Below are 23,244 nucleotides of genomic sequence, written 5' to 3'. Positions count from 1 at the left end.
GACAATTTATCATCAGCATTGACTCAGTGACATTTATTAATATTTTATTAATCTAAAATTTAAAATAACTGAGAAATGTGGGACTATTTGAAAAGGTTTGTCTTGTGATATGAGAAGCATCTTCTCCATATAATTAAGACAGGTACACAATTTACATACTTACTGTAAACCTGCCAAGAGCCTTGGCATCATGTTCCATGCATGCAAGGCCAAACATTTTAGTGAGATTGACAGAAGCACCACAGTGACATCTTGTGGAGAAGAAACAACAGTGACCCGCAAGATCCGTCACACACCGTCACTGCCGACGACATCTTTCTGTCACAGACCACTGTTATCAAGATGGCGTTACGGCCAGGATCTGGGGGAGGTGGCAGGTACTTATTTTCTGTCAAATATTTGTCTCACAGTATTCTGTATTTGACAGCTGCGGTTTAAATTGTTCGAAGATACGATTTACACACGGAATAGCGAGTGAAGAATGAGCGTTGCTCTACGTTGTTAGGCGAGCCATACAGCTAATAATGCTAGCTACCTAAGTTAGCTAGCTATTTTAGGAATGCAGCTTTGGTGAAGTGCTAATGGTTAGCTGTATTGTGTCACATCTTTGCTGGCTGTCGAATAATAATAACCAATAATAATGTGTAATAGTTTATATAAAGCGTATTTGCAGCACAGTAATGTAGTTAGCTAACTAGCCGTCCAGCAAAACGTTAGCGAGTAGCTAGGTCAGCTGAGTTGTCAGATGTTGTTTGCTAGCTAACGCTAGCTAGCTTGTGCAAACAGCCCAGGTATGTATTGGCAGGCTAAGAGGATTCGATACCTAAACACACTCATCTTTAGATTGTTGGATTGAGCTGACTAGCTAGCGAGCTAACATATGGCCCGAGTTAATAAGGACGGTAGCAACTAACGTTACGTCAGAGCACCCGCACATTCTCCCCAACCTTCTTCAATGGTGATTGTGCTTTCAAGACAACTGGGAATTCGTAAAAAACCAAGGTCAAATCATGCTAATATCCCATAAGATGTTATCCCCTAAACATTCAAGCACTAAAGCAGTTAACCTGTGCTGCCATCGTGAATCTTCCTGGACAAAGCTGATGTCTGATCAGATGTTGGATGACATCATGAAGCAAGCTGCCATGCCCTCATTCTTTCAGTGGCCAAATCTAGTTTTGATAAAAACATTTTTTTTTTACAATACTTCTAGGCTTTATCATGATCTCCTCACACCTGCATATAGCCTAGATCTCGTTTTCCCCCCCATGAAAGATACATCCTCTGCTCAGACAAAAAATACTTTTGCTTTTCTGATCTTTGCTTCTGGTCTGATGTCATTATAATACAACTATTGTAGTTCAGTCAGTCAGATCTATCAGTCATGTCTTAACACTAGAACAACCATAGGCCAACGGCCACTGACGTTTGATTTTGTAAATAAAACAAATTGGGCCAAAAAGAAAGCAAGGTCCTGAGCCTTCCCTAACTTTTCCTAAGTGTTTGTGTTTTACATTGCTCATTTTATCAGAATTTTAAAGTCACAAACAGAAAAGTATTTAGAGCCTTTTTATCAGTTTTTTTTCACACCTATTCCCAACTTAACCCACCGAGACAATTCGCTGTAGGACGTTGTTACCAAGCCAGGCGCTAATGTGTCTCTCCTCACTGAATGAATGACAAATGGATGAATGGGCGATAATTGTGCACATTACTTCACAATGGAATTTAAATCAGCGTTGGCACTTATGTTTATAGCAAATAATTTGACCAGGCACCTTGAGGGTTGATATAATTTTATTTTACGTTTTACTTTGTACAAATAAGCTGTTACAGGACTGTTTTATTTACTACAACTCTATTACTAATCACATTTATTGTAAGGGAAACAAAAACATGCTACGTGGTGCAGTAGGCCTTTAGAATAATGCAAAACATATCCTTGACTATCCGAGTTGATGAGCGAAGGAAGCAAACGATGCCTGCCCACTGAATGAATGGGCTAGAATTGTGCACGTTACTTCACAATCAAATTTAAGTTCGGCCTAACTGAATGATGAGGGTGAAGAGGTTGATTCAATTTAGAACAACAATAGTGTAATGATGAATGCACAAAATTCTTTTTTAATCTTCAACATAGGAATGCTACCAAAAAGAACTTAATGAAACTGGTTACAATTGACGGAGTCACCCATAATTCACCAAATGATATTTTGAAGGAAGAAACAAAGTACTTTAAGCATATGTTTTCTTTTCAGTCGCCTCCATCTCCTCTAACTGAAGCTAATTGTAGAGATTTTTTTTCTATTGATAATGTCAAATTAACAGCCACACAGAAAGACTCATGTGAAGGTGAAATTACAGAGGAGGAACTTCTGGATGCAATTAAAGACTTTAAGTCCGGGAAAACTCCAGGGTTGGATGGCATACCAGTCGAGGTATACCAAACCTTTTTTGATATACTAAGAGGACCGTTATTAGCATGTTTTAACCACTCCTATGTAAATGGTAGATTATCTGACACTCAAGAAGAAGGTCTGATCTCATTATTACTGAAACAGGATACAAGTGGAAAATATAAAGATCCAGTCCATTTACAAAATTAGAGGCCCCTTACACTTCAGTGTTGTGATGCAAAAATCCTAGCAAAATGTATAGCGCATTAAAAAGGTATTGTCGGATATTATTCATTCTAATCAGACAGGTTTTTTACATGGAAGATACATTGGAGATAATATAAGGCAAGTATTGGAAACAATAGAACACTATGGAAAATATGGGAAACCAGGCCTGCTATTCATAGCAGACTTCGAAAAGGCATTTGATAAAGTTCGACTGGGGTTTATATATAAATGCCTGGAGCATTTCAATTTTGGAGAATCTCTTATAAAATGGGTCAAAATCATGTATAGTAACCCTAGGTGTAAAATAGTAAATAATGGCTATTTCTCAGAAAGTTTTAAACTGTCAAGAGGAGTGAAACAAGGTTGTCCACTATCGGCATATCTATTTATTGTGGCCATCGAGATGTTAGCTATTAAAATCAGATCCAATAATAATATCAGAGGATTAGAAATACAGGGCTTAAAAACAAAGGTGTCATTGTACGCCGATGATTCATGTTTTCTTTTAAATCCACAACTAGTATCCCTCCACAGCCTCATAGAGGATCTAGATACATTTTCTAACCTCTCTGGATTACAACCAAATTATGACAAATGTACTATATTACGTATTGGATCACTAAAAAATAAAAATTTTACATTACCATGTAGTTTACCAATAAAATGGTCTGATGGTGATGTGGATATACTCGGAATATATATCCCAAAGGAAATAAATGATCTCACTTCAATAAATTTTAATAGAAAGTTAGCAAAAATAGATAAGATCTTACTACCATGGAAAGGAAAATACCTGTCAATTTGTGGAAAAATCACCCTGATTAGCTCTTTAGTATTATCCCAGTTTACCTATTTGCTTATGGTCTCGCCAAGCGAACAGTTTTTTAAATTATATAAGAAAAAAATATTCCATTTTATTTGGAATGGCAAGCCAGACAAAATTAAAAGGACATATTTATATAATTAATATGAATTCGGAGGACAGAAATTATAAAATATTAAAGCATTAGACCTATCACTAAAAGCTTCAGTCATACAAAAGTTATACTTAAATCCGCACTGGTTCTCAAGCAAATTAGTAAGATTGTCTCACCCAATGTTCAAGAAAGGCCTTTTTCCCTTTATTCAGATTACAACCTCTCACTTTCAGTTATTTGAAAAGGAAATAATCTCCCAAATATCACTATTTCTAAAACAAGCCATAGAAAGTTGGTTGCAATTTCAATTTAATCCTCCAGAAACGACATAACAAATAATGCAACAAATATTGTGGTTAAATTCAAATATACTAATTGACAAAAAACCTTAATTTTTTGACAGAATGTTTAAAAAAGGTATAATCTTCGTAAATGATATAATCTGTAGGACTGGTGGAGTTATGTCGCACATGCAGCTAACAAAAACATATGGAAATGTCTGCTCTACCCAAAATTACAACCAAATAATTGCAGCCTTACCGCAAAAGTGGAAGAGGAAAGTGGAAGGGGGAGAAAGTAAGGAACTTGTCTGTCGGCCTTGCATTAAAGAACATAATTGGTTAAGGAAAACTGTGATAAATAAAAAAGTATATCAGTTTCACTTAAGGACCAAAGGATTGACAGCCGTCCCATATAGATTGCAAAATAGTTGGGAAGAGATCTTTGACGTACCGATCCCATGGCATAGTGTTTATGAACTGACACGCAAAACGACACCGGATTCAAAAATTAGAATCTTTCAATTTAAATTATTATATAAAATTCTTGCTACCAATAGAATGTTATTTATATGGGGGATACAATCTTCCCAGCTCTGTAGATTTTGCTGTGAAGAGACAGAATCATTAGATCATTTGTTTTGGTTCTGTCCATTTGTAGCTTGTTTTTGGACACAGGTCCAGGAATGGCTAAAGGATTGCAATATTTACCTGGAACTAACCTTGCAGATAGCATTACTGGGTGATCTGAAAAGTCATAGTCAATCAATCAATAATATAATAATACTTTTAGCAAAAATGTTTATTTTTAATTCACAATCTGTAGAAGCAATGAGAATAGAAAGGTTCAGAACTTTTGTAAAACATCACAGTACGGTTGAAATATATATGGCAAATAGAAATCCTATATGGATGGTGTTAAGAGATAGATGGGAGGTATTGAATAGAGTTGAAGGATGGGACTAATAACAAATAACAACAAATAATAACAAAGATAGCTAATAATGTAAGCATACTGTGTCCATAATAAGTATATAGGTTGTATGTTGGGAGCTTTTGGGAAAGAGCACAGTTAGAAAGATATGGCATATAGAAGCAATCCGGATGGACATCATGAAAATGATCGGAGAGGTTGAGAGTAGAAGTAGTCCAGGAGCAAAATAAATAAATAAATAATAATAATATATATATATATATATATATATATATATATACAGTGGGGAGAACAAGTATTTGATACACTGCCGATTTTGCAGGTTTTCCTACTTACAAAGCATGTAGAGGTCTGTAATTTTTATCATAGGTACACTTCAACTGTGAGAGACGGAATCTAAAACAAAAATCCAGAAAATCACATTGTATGATTTTTAAGTAATTAATTTGCATTGTATTGCATGACATAAGTATTTGATACATCAGAAAAGCAGAACTTAATATTTGGTACAGAAACCTTTGTTTGCAATTACAGAGATCATACGTTTCCTGTAGGTCTTGACCAGGTTTGCACACACTGCAGCAGGGATTTTGGCCCACTCCTCCATACAGACCTTTTCCAGATCCTTCAGGTTTCGGGGCTGTCGCTGGGCAATACAGACTTTCAGCTCCCTCCAAAGATTTTCTATTGGGTTCAGGTCTGGAGACTGGCTAGGCCACTCCAGGACCTTGAGATGCTTCTTACGGAGCCACTCCTTAGTTGCCCTGGCTGTGTGTTTCGGGTTGTTGTCATGCTGGAAGACCCAGCCACAACCCATCTTCAATGCTCTTACTGAGGGAAGGAGGTTGTTGGCCAAAATCTCACGATACATGGCCCCATCCATCCTCCCCTCAATACGGTGCAGTCGTCCTGTCCCCTTTGCAGAAAAGCATCCCCAAAGAATGATGTTTCCACCTCCATGCTTCACGGTTGGGATGGTGTTCTTGGGGTTGTACTCATCCTTCTTCTTCCTCCACACACAGCGAGTGGAGTTTAGACCAAAAAGCTCTATTTTTGTCTCATCAGACCACATGACCTTCTCCCATTCCTCCTCTGGATCATCCAGATGGTCATTGGCAAACTTCAGACGGGCCTGGACATGCGCTGGCTTGAGCAGGGGGACCTTGCGTGCGCTGCAGGATTTTAATCCATGACGGCGTAGTGTGTTACTAATGGTTTTCTTTGAGACTGTGGTCCCAGCTCTCTTCAGGTCATTGACCAGGTCCTGCCGTGTAGTTCTGGGCTGATCCCACACCTTCCTCATGATCATTGATGCCCCACAAGGTGAGATCTTGCATGGAGCCCCAGACCGAGGATGATTGACCGTCATCTTGAACTTAATTCCATTTTCTAATAATTGCGCCAACAGTTGTTGCCTTCTCACCAAGCTGCTTGCCTATTGTCCTGTAGCCCATCCCAGCCTTGTGCAGGTCTACCATTTTATCCCTGATGTCCTTACACAGCTCTCTGGTCTTGGCCATTGTGGAGAGGTTGGAGTCTGTTTGATTGAGTGTGTGGACAGGTGTCTTTTATACAGGTAACGAGTTCAAACAGGTGCAGTTAATACAGGTAATGAGTGGAGAACAGGAGGGCTTCTTAAAGAAAAACTAACAGGTCTGTGAGAGCCAGAATTCTTACTGGTTGGTAGGTGATCAAATACTTATGTCATGCAATAAAATGCAAATTAATAACTTTAAAATCATACAATGTGATTTTCTGGATTTTTGTTTTAGATTCCGTCTATCACAGTTGAAGTGTACCTATGATACAAATTACAGACCTCTACATGCTTTGTAAGTAGGAAAACCTGCAAAATAGGCAGTGTATCAAATACTTGTTCTCCCCACTGTATATATATATATAATAGAATTATTGTAAAATTAACTCTGTCCATAAGGTGTAGATAGTAAGTATAGACCGGAAGTAGAGGCCTGGGCATTGTTGTTCACTAATTTACTCCAAGTAGGGAAAGGATGGTGGGGTTGAAAAGTAATAAAGGGGAGTATATATACAGTGGGGAAAAAAAGTATTTAGTCAGCCACCAATTGTGCAAGTTCTCCCACTTAAAAAGATGAGAGAGGCCTGTAATTTTCATCATAGGTACACGTCAACTATGACAGACAAAATGAGAAAAGAAATTCCAGAAAATCACATTGTAGGATTTTTAATGGAGGTTTTCACTCAAAATCTCACGATACATGGCCCCATTCATTCTTTCCTTTACACGGATCAGTCGTCCTGGTCCCTTTGCAGAGAAACAGCCCCAAAGCATTATGTTTCCACCCCCATGCTTCACAGTAGGTATGGTGTTCTTTGGATGCAACTCAGCATTCTTTGTCCTCCAAACACGACGAGTTGAGTTTTTACCAAAAACTTATATTTTGGTTTCATCTGACCGTATGACATTCTCCCAATCCTCTTCTGGATCATCCAAATGCACTCTAGCAAACTTCAGACGGGCCTGGACATGTACTGGCTTAAGCAGGGGGACACATCTGTCACTGCAGGATTTGAGTTCCTGGCGGCGTAGTGTGTTACTGATGGTAGGCTTTGTTACTTTGGTCCCAGCTCTCTGCAGGTCATTCACTAGGTCCCCCCGTGTGGTTCTGGGATTTTTGCTCACCGTTCTTGTGATCATTTTGACCCCATGGGGTGAGATCTTGCGTGGAGCCCCAGATCGAGGGAGATTATCAGTGGTCTTGTATGTCTTCCATTTCCTAATAATTGCTCCCACAGTTGATTTCTTCAAACCAAGCTGCTTACCTATTGCAGATTCAGTCTTCCCAGCATGGTGCAGGTCTACAATTTTGTTTCTGGTGTCCTTTGACAGCTCTTTGGTCTTGGCCATAGTGGAGTTTGGAGTGTGACTGTTTGACGTTGTGGACAGGTGTCTTTTATACTGATAACAAGTTCAAACAGGTGCCATTAATACAGGTAACGAGTGGAGGACAGAGGAGCCTCTTAAAGAAGAAGTTACAGGTCTGTGAGAGCCAGAAATCTTGCTTGTTTGTAGGTGACCAAATTCTTATTTTCCACCATAATTTGCAAATAAATAAATTAAAAATCCTACAATGTGATTTTCTGGATGTATTTTCTCAATTTGTCTGTCATAGTTGACGTGTACCTATGATGAAAATTACAGGCCTCTCATCTTTTTAAGTGGGAGAACTTGCACAATTGGTGGCTGACTAAATACTTTTTTTCCCCACTGTATGTAGTGCACTACTTTTGACCAGAAAGTCTCACACATCATGGGACTAGCACACAACTAGGTCTATAGGGAGTTGTGATATGAGAGCTGTACTGTAGCAACAGCCTTTAAATTGTTTAACTTGGGTCAAACGTTTCGGGTAGCCTTCCACAAGCTTCCCACAATAAATTGGGTGAATTTTGGCCCATTCCTCCTGACAGAGCTGGTGTAACTGAGTCAGGTTTTTAGGCCTCATTGCTCGCACACGCTTTTTCAGTTCTGACCACACATTTTCTATAGGATTGAGGTCAGGGCTTTGTGATGGCCACTCCAATACCTTGACTTTGTTGTCCTTAAGCCATTTTGCCACAACTTTGGAAGTTGTCCATTTGGAAGACCCATTTGCGACCAAGCTTTAACTTCCTGACTGATGTCTTGAGATGTTGCTTCAATAAATCCACATAATTTTCCTTCCTCATGATGCCATCTATTTTGTGAAGTGCACCAGTCCCTCCTGCAGCAAAGCACCCCCACAGCATGATGCTGTCACCCCCGTGCTTCACGGTTGGGATGGTGTTCTTCGGCTTGCAAGCCAACCCCTTTTTCCTCCAAACATAACTATGGTCATTATAACAGTTCTATTTTTGTTTAATCAGACCAGAGGACATTTCTACAAAAAGTACTATCTTTGTCCCCATGTGCAGTTGAAAACCGTAGTCTGGCTTTTTTATGGCGGTTTTGGAGCAGTGGCTTCTTCCTTGCTGAGCGGCCTTTCAGGTTATGTCGATATAGGACTAGTTTTTACTGTGGATATATATACTTTTGTACCTGTTTCCTCCAGCATCTTCACAAGGTCCTTTGCTGTTGTTCTGGGATTGATTTGCACTTTTCGCACACCAAAGTACGTTCATCTCTAGGAGACAGAACGCGTCTCCTTCCTGAGCGGTATGACGGCTGCGTGGTCCCATGGTATTTATACTTGCGTACTATTGTTTGTACAGATGAACGTGGTACCTTCAGGCGTTTGGAAATTGCTCCCAAGGATGAACCAGACTTGTGGAGGTCTACAATTTTTTTTCTGAGGTCTTGGCTGATTTCTTTAGATTTTCCCATGATGTCATGCAAAGGGGTACTGAGTTTGAAGGTAGGCCTTGAAATACATCCACAGGTACACCTCCAATTAACTGAAATTATGTCAATTAGCCTATCAGAAGCTTCTAAAGCCATTACGTCATTCTCTGGCATTTTCCCAGCTGTTTAAAGGCACAGTCAACTTAGTGTATGTAAACTTCTGACCCACTGGAATTGTGATACAGTGAATTATAAGTGAAAGCTCTGTAAAGCTACAGGCTAAATCTGAGGGAGAACAGATGTGAGCCAGAATCTCTCACTCCACATCAAGCCCAGGTTAAGGGAAAGCATCCTGGTATTGTTATTGCATTGTATTATTGCATTTGTAAACAAAGTAATACTGAGTTTTTTAAAATTATAATTTTATGATTCTGGGATTCTAAAATAGAAAAACATAATGTTTTTTGTCTCGTATGGCATTTTGGTACCATTGGGAAATGATTATTTTGACAAGATCAAATCAAATCAAATCAAATCAAATTTTATTGGTCACATGCGCCGAATACAACAGGTGCAGACATTACAGTGAAATGCTTACTTACAGCCCTTAACCAACAGTGCATTTATTTTAAACAAAAAAAGTAAGAATAAAACAACAACAAAAAAGTGTTGAGAAAAAAAGAGCAGAAGTAAAATAAAGTGACAGTAGGGAGGCTATATATACAGTAAAATAAAGTGACAGTAGGGAGGCTATATATACAGGGGGGTACCGTTGCATAGTCAATGTGCGGGGGCACCGGCTAGTTGAGGTAGTTGTGGTAATATGTACATGTGGGTAGAGTTAAAGTGACTATGCATAAATACTTAACAGAGTAGCAGCAGCGTAAAAAGGATGGGGTGGGGGGGCAGTGCAAATAGTCCGGGTAGCCATGATTAGCTGTTCAGGAGTCTTATGGCTTGGGGGTAGAAGATGGAGAAAAAACAGAGCTTGCAAGTGTCATTTAGATGGATGAATGGATTTGCCTGAAATGTCAGTTGTAAAGTGAAGCCCCAAGGTCCAGTGTACTGCTCTGTTGGATGGACTGGGCTACTGGGCTTAACTGGGTATTGGTAGTCTCTCTGGATGGTCAGGTGTTATGATGGGTAGCAGGTAGACTAATGCTGTCTGCTTGCATTCTCATCCATCTCCTTTCTCCTCCAGCATCAGTATGACCATAGAGCCAGTGAGAGGTGGAGTCAGAGAAGAAGCAGACTGCATCAAAGTTCTAAGCTGGCGTTGTTCACTCTTTATCCCTCTCTCTTACCTCATTCTTTGATGCAGTCTGTTCTTAGAATCTAGCCTATCTACTGTGTTTCTATAGATAAATACGTTTCTGTAGATTCCTGCTCTTGTCTCCATTTCCCTGCCGCGTCACGACCTAGACAGATTCTCCATCAATTACAGCACATGAAATGACCACTGACATGCATTCCCATTAAAGCCATCATGTCTAGCTGTAAATACTTAACCACTATGGAAAATTACATCACACGGATACGCTAGGAGAAGCATTCCAGAACGGCTGTTGTCAGAGGAGCTCATTCCCTGATCGATAAATGTTGTTCTGACCAACAGCAAAGTGTTATTGGATAAAGTTTTCTTCCTGCCTGTCAGGTTTAGTGCTCGCGGTCAATGCAATATTTATTCATGCATTCCCTGGAAAGCAGTGAGCTAGAACAGTAAGGGCCACACTGAATTCAAGTCCCGGCTGCCTAGCCGAACAGAAAAGTGTCCAAAATAAAAAGCTGGGACAGAAAAAGGGAGGCTAGGTACTGCCACATCACCATACAGTTGCACGTTTACTATTTTACTTTCTCTCCGTGCCATTGTAAGGAAATCATATCCAATCTCCAGTTTTGGTAATTCTCTGTGATGTGAATGATGACTCCGTTGTTAAAATGATAGCTATTGTGTCACATTGTTTAAAGTCTGACAAATGATTGGTGTGTGAACTGATAATTATCCATTTACTGAATGATTTTCGATGAATAGCCCAAACTTTCCTACTTTTATATGATAGCCTATTATGAGTGACAGTTGAATGATTTCAGCCTAGATGTGCTCCATTAGTTTTCCATTTAGGCTAGTTTCTAGTTGTGTTATTGACCTGTGTTTTTCCTTCTCTCCTGCAGTTTTATTTATCCTGTTGGAGGGGGCCTGGGACCACCACAAGGTGAGTCATCCTACAGTCTGCATCCCATATGGCACCCTATTCCCTATTTAGTGCAGTACTTTTGACCAGTAGTGCACTATATAGGGAATAGTATGCCATTTGTGACATGTCCTGTCACTCAGCGCTACTTTTCCAAATCTCCCCGGGCACTTCACTCTCCAATGTGCCCTGGTTTCCTGAGAAGTTTTTGGATTCAGTAAATAGGCCTAACCAATAACTCATAATGATCTTTATCTATCAGAGTTCAGAGTAAAGTCAGTTCAGATGTGCAGTGTGCGCTATCAACAACAACATCAGTCAAATACAATACATAGGGCCTAGGCTAGCCTTATGTCCTATCTGTTTGTAATAGTTTATTAGGTATTGGGGATATTTGATCATTGCACATTGGCAGTGTGATAGTAAGCTCTGGAATTGACCAGATTACTTAACAATACTAAGCTTACATCATTACCCATGACAACTCTCTGGTATCATGTAGCTTATGTTGTAGCTGTTGTATGTATAGGGTGTTTGTTGAGTTTACAATGACACTCTTCATTAACAAACTAAGGCTGGGCGATATGGCCTATTAATCATATCTCGATTTTTTCTTAAATATGGGCGATTCACAAAATGTATATTGAGGCCTCCTGTAGCTCAGTTGGTAGAGCATGGCGCTTGCAACGCCAGGGTTGTGGGTTTGATTCCCACGTGGGGCCAGTATGGAAAATGTATGCACTCACTAACTGTAAGTCGTTCTGGATAAGAGCGTCTGCTAAATGACAAAACATTTTTTTTGAAATAAATAAAAATAAGCGTTGTACAATTGAAGGTCAAATACACTGCATTTAAAACAGTCAGCAATAATCTAATGAATTCAGGGCTTATGAGGTTATACCTAGGCTAAATATAAGTCTTCCACAACCATAACACCCACAAATAATTTAATTATTTTATCAAAATAGTTTAACTTGCTTTTTGTTGCAATAATCACTTTTCTGGCTTTCAAGTCTGTCTATGAAAATGCAATTTTTTGTTTCAAATTTAACTAGAACCATGCACAATGCACATACACTAATAATGACTAACTTCTTGTAGCAGGCATTTGGCTATAGACAATTAACACAGGTTTCATCACCAACCTCTTAAGCCCTCTTGCTAGTGATTAGTCAGCTAATCTTTATATTTCAAGTTTAGCCAACTTGGATCTATTTGCTAGCTAACAAAATTGAACAGTTGAATTGTTATGAACACACCCTTCTGTCTGTCTCCAACTGTTTGAAAAGCATGTTAGCCTGTCCACTTTGTTCAGATGTTGAAATGAAGTGGTCTACCTTATTTCTCAGAATGACAATGAGTTGCCAATTCCTTATATAATTGTGTTTTATGCTTATTGCACATTTATAAAACACAGACTAGACAGATAGTATAATTCTTTGGCAAAAATGCTGCTAACGGTACGTGGTACCAATGCCGCTTGCGACAAACTGAGCATTCATTTACCAGAATCAATTTTTAGTAGTGTCTGCTCTTTGCGCAATTTGAGTAGTTGAGACATAAAAAGGGTATCGTTTGAAAAGTTAACTCCTCTATTACAGTAAAATAGAGAAGTCAATGTGTTTTGAGGAGGAGGCGAAGCGAGATGTTTCACTCTCGCTAATATCTGTCCAAAATAAGGCCAATGCGTTTCTATGGGCTTATTTTGGACCTAAGCTTGTCGCCTGCATTCCCGCCTTTGGGACAACGACTTCCATTGTTAGGGCGGAGACGTACATCTCGTCATTATATATAGATCTCTGGTGTAAATGGGGAAGGTCCACACAGCACAGAGGAGCGAAGGAGAGGAGACCAGAAATACAACATGAGAACAAGCGGACATAAACGCTCATAAACACGAAAAATAACAAAACCTTGATTCTTGTGATACAGGCATTTGGAATATCGCGCAATAACATAAAACAAATACACACACACACCCTTGTGGCTGTGTTGGGGGTTGTTAGATGTTTCTGCAAATATGCATCAGAATGCATGCAGCACTTTGTTTGGATGAGCCATAATCCATTATTCAGCCTGGTTGGGGCGTTATATGGTAAATCATGTGGAGGCTCCAGGAGGACTGTCAGCCAGAGCATCTGTGCAAACAAACACACTCTCTCTAGTTCTATTCCCTAGTACTCCTCTGTTTTGCTCTGAGCTGTTACAGCACTCCATTCACACAGGCAAAACAGATTGGGTTGTTGCTGTGCCTCTGTTTATGCTTCACTGTCTAGGAAATGTGTTTCCAATAATAATTCACTGCACAATGCACATCTAGCCTATGTCCAATAACACACTAGTCCAGTTGGGCCAACTCTACTTACAGTGGGGAGAACAAGTATTTGATACACTGCCGATTTTGCAGGTTTTCCTACTTACAAAGCATGTAGAGGTCTGTAATTTGTATGATTTTTAAGTAATTAATTTGCATTTTATTGCATGACATAAGTATTTGATCACCTACCAACCAGTAAGAATTCTGGCTCTCACAGACCTGTTAGTTTTTCTTTAAGAAGCCCTCCTGTTCTCCACTCATTACCTGTATTAACTGCACCTGTTTGAACTCGTTACCTGTATAAAAGACACCTGTCCACACACTCAATCAAACAGACTCCAACCTCTCCACAATGGCCAAGACCAGAGAGCTGTGTAAGGACATCAGGGATAAAATTGTAGACCTGCACAAGGCTGGGATGGGCTACAGGACATAGGCAAGCAGCTTGGTGAGAAGGCAACAACTGTTGGCGCAATTATTAGAAAATGGAAGTTCAAGATGACGGTCAATCACCCTCGGTCTGGGGCTCCATGCAAGATCTCACCTCGTGGGGCATCAATGATCATGAGGAAGGTGAGGGATCAGCCCAGAACTACACGGCAGGACCTGGTCAATGACCTGAAGAGAGCTGGGACCACAGTCTCAAAGAAAATCATTAGTAACACACTACGCCGTCATGGATTAAAATCCTGCAGCGCACGCAAGGTCCCCCTGCTCAAGCCAGCGCATGTCCAGGCCCGTCTGAAGTTTGCCAATTACCATCTGGATGATCCAGAGGAGGAATGGGAGAAGGTCATGTGGTCTGATGAGACAAAAATAGAGTTTTATGGTCAAAACTCCACTCGCCGTGTTTGGAGGAAGAAGAAGGATGAGTACAACCCCAAGAACACCATCCCAACCGTGAAGCATGGAGGTGGAAACATCATTCTTTGGGGATGCTTTTCTGCAAAGGGGACAGGACGACTGCACCGTATTGAGGGGAGGATGGATGGGGCCATGTATTGCGAGATCTTGGCCAACAACCTCCTTCCCTCAGTAAGAGCATTGAAGATGGGTCGTGGCTGGGTCTTCCAGCATGACAACGACCCGAAATACACAGCCAGGGCAACTAAGGAGTGGCTCTGTAAGAAGCATCTCAAGGTCCTGGAGTGGCCTAGCCAGTCTCCAGACCTGAACCCAATAGAAAATCTTTGGAGGGAGCTGAAAGTCTGTATTGCCCAGCGACAGCCCCGAAACCTGAAGGATCTGGAGAAGGTCTGTATGGAGGAGTGGGCCAAAATCCCTGCTGCAGTGTGTGCAAACCTGGTCAAGACCTACAGGAAATGTATGATCTCTGTAATTGCAAACAAAGGTTTCTGTACCAAATATTAAGTTCTGCTTTTCTGATGTATCAAATACTTATGTCATGCAATAAAATGAAAATTAATTACTTAAAAATCATACAATGTGATTTTCTGGATTTTTGTTTTAGATTCCGTCTCTCACAGTTGAAGTGTACCTATGATAAAAATGACAGACCTCTACATGCTTTGTAAGTAGGAAAACCTGCAAAATCGGCAGTGTATCAAATACTTGTTCTCCCCACTGTATATCGTACATGTTCACGCTTTAGTGACTACATGTTATCTTTATGGTTTGCAACACACCTTTGTCAGTGTAGCCATTTGCAGAGCTTGTGATTGACTGTACATGTGTCGTGTTTTCGTCCAGGCATGATGCCCATGCAGCAACAGCAGCAGCAACAACAGCAGGGCTTCCCTGGTATGGTCCAAGTCCAAATGCAGCCCAACATGCAAGGGATGATGGGAATGAACTTCGGAGGCCAGATGCCTCCTGGTACCATACCTATGCAGGTGTGTTGTGTGTGTATTTCAATGCAATGGCCACAACATATTCAAATCAATCAATCATCAAATGTTATTTATAAAGCCCTTTTTACATCAGCAGATGTCACAAAGTTATATACAGAAACCCAGCCTAAAACCCCAAACAGCAAGTAATGCAGATGTAGAAGCATGTTGTTCCTTTCATTACTCTAGAGTGAAAGGTACTCTGTTTTACGTTATTGGCTCTTTGGTCCTCTGAGGTTTTAAATAAGCCAAAAGAAGTAGAAGGGCAAGACGATCTCTCCTGTAATGCAGCTCTTTATAAGAGAGGAGACTGCCTCAAGCTACCTCTCACATTCAGGCTAGATATTTAGAAGAAAGAGCACTTTGCAGGGCGTTGCCTCATCCTCACCACATCCTCAGTCATTATCTCTGTCTCTTTGCTCTTTGTTTTATCAAATTACAACTTTTCACTTTCACTGCTGTAATGTTAGGACCTCTGTGTTACATAGTGTTAATAGCACAAATTATTTACTGTCTAAGTGATTGTACTTATGTAGTGTTTGCTATATTAAAACCACTTTGAAATGCATTGGTTTCCTGCCACTGTGCTGTGATAATATTGAATGAAAGGAATGCTAACGAGACCTCCGCTTTGTGTGTGTGCGTGCGTGTGTTCTGTGTTCCGTGCAGGGTGGGATGACCATGGGGATGCAGGCTGCTGGGATGCAGTTCATGGGCCAGCCGCAGTTCATGGCCATGAGGGGCCCCGGGCCCCAGTACACTGCCGACATGCAGAAACAGATGGCTGAGGAACACCAGTAAGAGCTTCTCTCTCGCTGTCGCTGTCTTTGTCCGTCGCGCTCTCTCGCGCTCTCACTTACTCACTCACTCTGTCTCTCTCTGTCTCTCTCTCTGTCTCTCTCTCTGTCTCTCTCTCTGTCTCTCTCTCTCTCTCTCTCTCTCTCTCTCTCTCTCTCTCTCTCCTCTCTCTTTCTCTTTCCCTCTGTCTCTCTCTCTTTCTCTTGATCTCTCTCTCTCTCTCTCCCTTTCTCTCTCCTGTCTTTCTCTCTCTCTCTCTTTCTCTCTCTCTGTCTCTCTCTCTCGCTGTCTTTCTAGCTCTCTCTCCCTTTCTTTCTTTTTCTCGCTCTCTCTCACTTTCTTTCTCTTTCCCCCTCTCTCTGTCTTTCTCTCTCTACATGTTGTTCTGTCTGTCTATGTGGTCAGTGTGTGTGTTAACTGTATGTTCTCTATGTGTTATGTCGTGTAGGAAGCGTCTGGAGCAGCAGCAGAGGATGCTGGAGGAGGACAGGAAGAGGAGGCAGTTTGAGGAGCAGAAACAGAAGCTGAGGCTGCTGAGCAGCGTCAAACCCAAGGTGAGCCACATCATCATCTACCCACCCACCATCATGCCTGGCTACTGCCTCAGTACTGCCCTCGTTCGGTCCTAGTTCACACAGTGTGATAAGGGTGATGGGGTGCAATTTACGACGCTTCCATGCTGTCAGTCTAGATACATTCCCCTCCTGAGCCCTGCTTTGTCCCATCCACAGGGACAGATGGGGGTGAGTCGGGACGACGCGCTGGAGGCCATCAAAGGCAACCTGGACGGGTTCAGCAGAGACGCCAAGATGCACCCCACGCCATCCTCACACCCCAAGAAGCCAGGTACACTCATCAGTTGTCCTTCACTCTGTGTTTCCTCCCTATCTACCCCCCAGGAGTCAGGACACAGCTCCACTCCCCTGCTGCCTGACTGAACGGCCTCCCCCTGAGAATGATAAGGCTGCCTCTGGGGTGTAGGCACATAGACAGAGAGACAAGCAGACAGACAAACAGGCTGGTGACTGCCAGACTGTGTGACAGCCGCTGTTGCAAAGGACAGAGCAGCCTGTATCTGCCTCTGTGTCTCATAAAGATTCTACCATACTTAGAGAGCAACATAATCTTCTGTCACGTTTCACTTTGTTTTAGATCTTCAACTTGACCTACTGTGTCTCTCACTGTCATTATCTTGTGCATTACAAAAAGTTGTCTATTAGCAAACATCAAACTAACCACCTTATTTATTTAGTATTAACTGATCTGACATCCTTAGTTCATATTAACTATGGACATTATCATATTTATTATTTCATATAATAAACATATTCAACAATAATTTGCTTAAGAATCTGTGGTAGATTTTCTGAGCCTGCACAAACTGGCCTTTATATTAAAGCAATAATGCCAGAGGGGGTGTGGTATATGGCCAATATACCACGGCTAAGGGGTGTTCTTAAGCACGACGCAACGCGGAGTGCCTGGGTACAGCCCTTAGCCGTGGTATGTTGGCCATATACCACAAACCCCAGAGGTGCCTTATTGCTATTATAAACGGGTTACCAATGTAATTAGAGAAGTAAAAATAAATATTCTGTCATACCTGTGGTATACGGTCTGATATACCACGGCTGTAAGCCAATCAGCATTCAGGGCTCAAACCACCCAGTGTGTAATTCACTACTATAGCACTGTGCACTTTGTCCTCCTCCCGTCATCGTAGCCTGTGTTGTCTTGTTGTGCCATTTATCATTCTTCCTCCATTTTTACAGACTCATCGCCATCCCACTCTTCCGTCACCTCTCACTCCCTCCCCCCTGCTTTCCCCAATGACGATGACGAGTTTAGTGACTTTATGCAGGGTCCCGTAGATGCCTCTTCCTCCTTCCTCCCCTCCTCCTCCTCAGTCTTCCCCCCCTCCTCCCAGGCCCTTCCCCAGTCTTTAGACCCAGGTCCTGGTCAGAGACCGTCCTCTGCCCCCCTCCCCCAGTCCCTCCCTGCTTCTGTGTCCATTCCTACTGCCACCCAACACTCTACTCTCAACTCCAGCTCCCAATCTGCATTTCAAGGTAACTGTTTTTTGTTTGCATCAACCTCATAAGTCAGTGTTCAGTGTTCATAATCAACCAATAACACAATGTGACCAGTGCTGCTGTACAGCATCGTGGCGTCAAACCATCTAGCGTCAGACTCTGCTTGTAGTCAGTTTACTGTGTGTAAGCATACAGACGGCACGACAGATGGTCAGATCACTTAAGCCTTTAAGTTAACGCACACTACAAAGTAAACCGTGTGTGTGCTGTACCCAACAACCAGTTCTGCCTCCATTAAAAGCAGTACTGACATTTAGTAAAATACTCCCAGTGGCACATGTATCTGCACCATCCAGTATGGGCTGTGACTGTCACTGCTCACTCTGGCTGGCAGTGACCCTGATAAACCAGTTATAGTGAGGAAGAGATGGAAGACTCTGACAGAAAGTAAACACACCAGGAGGACAGGAGACTGAAGTAGCATCCCATATGGTGCCGTTTGAGACGCAACCTGGCTCGTTGTGCCTCTGCCTTGTAATCTCCTGGATCAGTCCCTGTGATCTCTGTACGGAGACGGAGGGGGCTCGAACTGGCCTACAGAGGAGACACACCAGCTGAGAGCGCACACACACGCACACGGCAGAATTCCCTTTTTATTTTGTTTTATCTCAAATCCTTTAAGGAGTTAGTGACCTATTTGTCTCCCATCTGTAATAAGCCAATTAGGTGGCACAAACATGCTCTAGCCCAGAGTTGTCAAACATACTGCCGGATCCGGCCTGCGAGGGGGTCCAATCCGGCCCGCGGGTGGTCATTTTAAAACATTTTTTTAAATGACTAAAACCAAATTGAAACTGTGTAGAAATGATAATGAACCTATATTGATACAGTTTCTTGTATGTGTCCTGCTTGCTAATAATCACTGAAATGAAAGCTTGACAGTCAGAGAGCATAGTAAATTCCAAAAACGATGGATAGAGGACTATTTTTTGCAAATTATAACCAATTTCCAGTGCGGCCCTCCGGACCTCACTGAAGACCAATGCGGCCCCCGTGGCAAAATGAGTTTGACAACCCTGCTGTAGCTCTTTGATATGCTGCCGGTGCCACCGACCTGGAAAGTGATAGCCTAGCCTATCTGTAGCATTCAGTAAGCAGCCAGTAGCTCCACCTAGGTGCAAAAGTTGAAAATATTTGTCATGTAATGTGTGAAGCTGCTGAAGCGTTACATTTCTACACCCTTAAAGTGTCCCTGAGTTCAGATTTGCACACTGAATTACAGCTGTAAAGTAATGAGAAATCAGTTTCTGTGAAATCTAAATTCACTCTACCGTCCATACTGAGGAGGGGCCAGTAGAACTAATAAACAGGCAGTATAAATGGTTGTGATATCAAGCAGCTGTGTTCCTCCTCACCCACTTCTCTAGGCCCGTCTCTGGAAGAGAAACTGTTCTCCTCGTGTGATTTAACGGCTGAAAAGAAGGCCCAGGTTAGCTTTAAGTCCCAGAGGACCCTGGCCCCTAACAGAGCTACAGTCTCGGCCCAGTTTCACTCCAGCACCAAGGCCCGGAACTGGGCTGAGGCTCCTGGGGACCTGAGTTCTGCCTTCACTATAGAAACACCACAACCAGAGGCACCAGCACAGGGACCCACAGCCCCCTCACCATCAGCCGACACCCCTCCTCCCCAAACCAGTAGTGACAGTGGTGAGAAAATAAACCATTTATTAACAGTCTCTCTCTCTGCCTTCGATCACTGCAGAATTAACACACAATCAACGCAGAGCATGGGGCCTATCTATTTTTTCACTCTCCACTCAAGCTTATGGCCGAATGCCCCCGATTCCTCTTATTTTTCAGCAAACACTTCAACGTTGACTGATAAGACTTCAGACAATGTGATTTTTACTGTTTCTAACCCTGATACTTCTCTTGATTTTCCTATCTGTAATGGAAATCATACTAACCACCTCTGGGCTCACAGATTAGGTTGGCAAAGCCTAAAAGCTCTTGATGTCATTTATCCTGTTTTGTATGAGTCACTCATAGGGACTAGAGTGTCCCATCTCTACCTCCTTGGGTAACTGCTTCGGGACTATCCTATATAGCTGAGGAATCTTTCTGCTGGGTCTCCTCCATCCAGATCTCATTAGGCCTGTCTCACGTTGGGCCCTCGCTAGCCTACACAATGTGGAAATGCTCTGTATCTCTGGAGATCCCCTGGAGGAATACCTGGCTGCTAACTCAATAAGCCTCTGTCTGTTCCTCTACTGGGGAACACTTTCCCAGAGATTGACCGCTCTTGCTTTGTCCCAAATGGCACCCTATTTTCTATATAGTGTACTACTTTTGACCAGGGCCCATAGGGCTCTGTAGTTAATAGGTGTCATTTGACGCAGTCATAGAGAGACTGGCGCATGCTGCTGACTGCTTGGGTTTAACATGGATAAGATGCTACGCTTGGATTGACCCGTACCTACTGGGATCCCGTTGGTCTAAAGCTGAGGCCTCATTCTGATTCTGCTATTCTGCTGCTATCTATTTGCTTTAGTTTGTTTGTCTTTCTCCTCAGTCGCTTGCTGTCTGTCATCCAGGGAAATGTAGAGGGTCCTCATCATAGAGACTGGGTGAACTGTAATAGAGTTATTTAAGTGTCTGAGACGATTGAGCTGGTCTGATGAGGGGATTATGTAGCCAAGTAGCTGCTTGAGTCAACATTTGTCATTTCGACATACTAGTCTGAGGCATCCATTGAGACATTTTCCTCTCCGAATGCACCTTGTTAAGTATGTTTTAGGAGCTGCTTTTACACCTGCTGAATCAGTAACTTCGCCTTAGTACATTCATTAAAAAAGGACCTCATGGTTACATAGAAGATTTAGATCAATGTCAGTATGAATTAAAGAGAGAGGCTAATTTATTTGTTTGACAACCCAAATCCAATCCCTCTATTCCCCTCAGGAGCTGTCGGAGTAGTTGGTTCTGGTCCAAGGACAGATTAATAGTTGTATGAAGCAGCAGGAAGCTTAGGATGTGGCATCCCAAATGGTACCCTATTCCCGTTATAGTGCACTACTTTTGGCCAGACCCATATGGGTCCTGGTCAAAGGTAGTGCATTAGGGTGCCATTTGGGATTCATCCTTAGTGAATCAGTGCAGAGCAGCATTACATTTCCACTCAGATCTCCAGACAGGTGGAGAATACTATACTATACAAGGCAGGCTCTGGTCTGGTGAGATGCTGAGCATAGTACACTCAGCCCTAAGTCTCTGCTTCAGCTCCTAACCTAACTGTCCCTGTGTTTCTGACAGCAGGTGTTGGTGGGTACCCTCAACAAGAGCATATCCAGCCCATGGTACCAGGCTGGCTCTACAACGACAGCCTCATCCCAGGTAAACACCTATGTTTTGGAACAGGTTTCTACCAATTATGTGTTATGTCTATGGTGTCTACTCAGATCCTGTCCAACGCCTTCTCCAATGAGTCAGAGAAAACTTCCTGGTTCTACCCAGTCTTTCTATAATATGTTTGACCTGTTGCTGTGCCTTCTCTTTCTCCCCTCCAGAGATGTTCAAAAAGGTCCTGCAGTTCACCATGACTCCGGGGGGCATCGACACAGCCAAGCTCTACCCCATCCTGATGTCATCAGGCCTGCCTAGGGAAGCACTGGGCCAGATCTGGGCCTCAGCCAATCGCACCACGCCTGGCATGCTGACCAAGGAGGAGCTCTACACAGTCCTGGCTCTGATTGGTGTGGCACAGGTAGGCATTTGCATCACCTTACATTTTTTAAAGGGTCAGAGTTATTGACAACAGAAAGGTTTGAGTTTTTTTTCTGTCAGTTGGGACATAAGACCATCCTTCACTGATATTTTCTTCATGTGAAGTAAAGGACAGTCCCTAATATTATATTTCATAGCACCTTACTTTAGTAGTTAGGCCTATTGCATATTATTATGTGTACAGTTGATCTTCCAAGAATGGTCTTACAGTCAGTCACCCCAGACAGTGAAAGGGAGACTGATAGTGAGTGACTGTGCTGAATCTCAGCTCTGGGCCCCTGGTAGGATGGTGGTGGTGGTGGTGGTGGTGTGACTGAGCTCAGGCAGCCAGGTGAAAGTGACTGAGTCTCCTCTCAGCCCAGTGTGACAGCAGACCTCTTATCTACCCCAGCCTTGCCCGGCCCTGCCGCTCACAAGCACCCCTGGGAGACTGACAATCATATGCACTGCACAACTCACTCTGCACGCCACCGCCGCCTGCCACAGCGAGAATAATAACACTTATTTTGTTATGTAAATGTAGGGTCTTGAGGGAGCGCCGCCATGAGCTGCATCCTTTGAAGAGTGATGAAAAAGATTGGGAAGCCACCGCCAGTGATGGCTGTTAAAATGGAACTTGACTTTAATGAATTATTTATTTCAGCAAAACATGTGTCTGGCTCCTGCTGGATGGAATATAATTATAATAGATGATTGGGTTGGATGAATGGAAAAGCCCAATTTTCCAGCGTCACTGTTTTATAGTTACGATGCACTCACACTTACAGACAGCACTGCCTATTCACTATAGGATGACGGGTACCCCTGTTTATGTAATTTTCTAAATGTCTAACATGAAAATTGACATTAACGCATTAAGCAGTTACTCAACTGTGACTTTCAGTGATATCACGCTAAAAGTCCATCATTCATGGCCTCCTGAGTGGCGCAGCGGTCTAAGGGACTGCATCGCAGTGCTAGAGGTGTCGCTACAGACCCGGGTTCGATCCCGGGATGGATCACAACTGGCCGTGATCGGGAGTCCCATAGGGGCGGCGCACAACTGGCCCAGCATCGTCCGTGTTAGGGGAGGGTTTGGCCAGGGGGGCTTTACTTGGTTCATCGCACTCTACCGCCTCCTTGTGGCGGGCCGGGCACCTGCAGGCTGACCTCGGTCGTCAGTTGAACAGTGTTTCCTCCGACACATTGGTGCGGCTGGCTTCCGGGTTAAGCGGGCGGG

General features: G+C 42.5%; 1 protein-coding gene across 6 annotated transcripts in view; it reads left to right on the top strand.

Annotated features, from left to right (window-relative positions):
- Positions 1 to 329: 329 nt before the first annotated feature.
- Positions 330 to 23,244, top strand: part of synrg (synergin, gamma) — a 46,366-nt gene continuing 23,451 nt past the window's right edge. For 3 of the 6 annotated variants that reach the window (XM_084148378.1, XM_084148377.1, XM_084148375.1), the window contains exons 1-10: positions 331 to 377; positions 11,226 to 11,266; positions 15,273 to 15,415; positions 16,082 to 16,209; positions 16,659 to 16,764; positions 16,942 to 17,056; positions 17,983 to 18,279; positions 19,671 to 19,949; positions 21,555 to 21,635; positions 21,809 to 22,005. In XM_084148378.1, coding sequence (XP_084004504.1) covers positions 343 to 377; positions 11,226 to 11,266; positions 15,273 to 15,415; positions 16,082 to 16,209; positions 16,659 to 16,764; positions 16,942 to 17,056; positions 17,983 to 18,279; positions 19,671 to 19,949; positions 21,555 to 21,635; positions 21,809 to 22,005 — 1,422 coding nt within the window. In that variant the 5' untranslated portion in view covers positions 331 to 342. Of the gene's footprint in view, positions 378 to 11,225; positions 11,267 to 15,272; positions 15,416 to 16,081; positions 16,210 to 16,658; positions 16,765 to 16,941; positions 17,057 to 17,982; positions 18,280 to 19,670; positions 19,950 to 21,554; positions 21,636 to 21,808; positions 22,006 to 23,244 lie in introns of all 6 variants that reach the window. The other 3 variants (XM_084148379.1, XM_084148376.1, XM_084148380.1) reach the window with 3 other exon arrangements.

The sequence above is a fragment of the Coregonus lavaretus genome (genome assembly GCF_964263955.1).
Source record: "Coregonus lavaretus genome assembly, chromosome: 30".
Taxonomy (NCBI): Eukaryota; Metazoa; Chordata; class Actinopteri; order Salmoniformes; family Salmonidae; genus Coregonus; species Coregonus lavaretus.
This window is presented reverse-complemented; position numbering and strand designations above follow the sequence as displayed.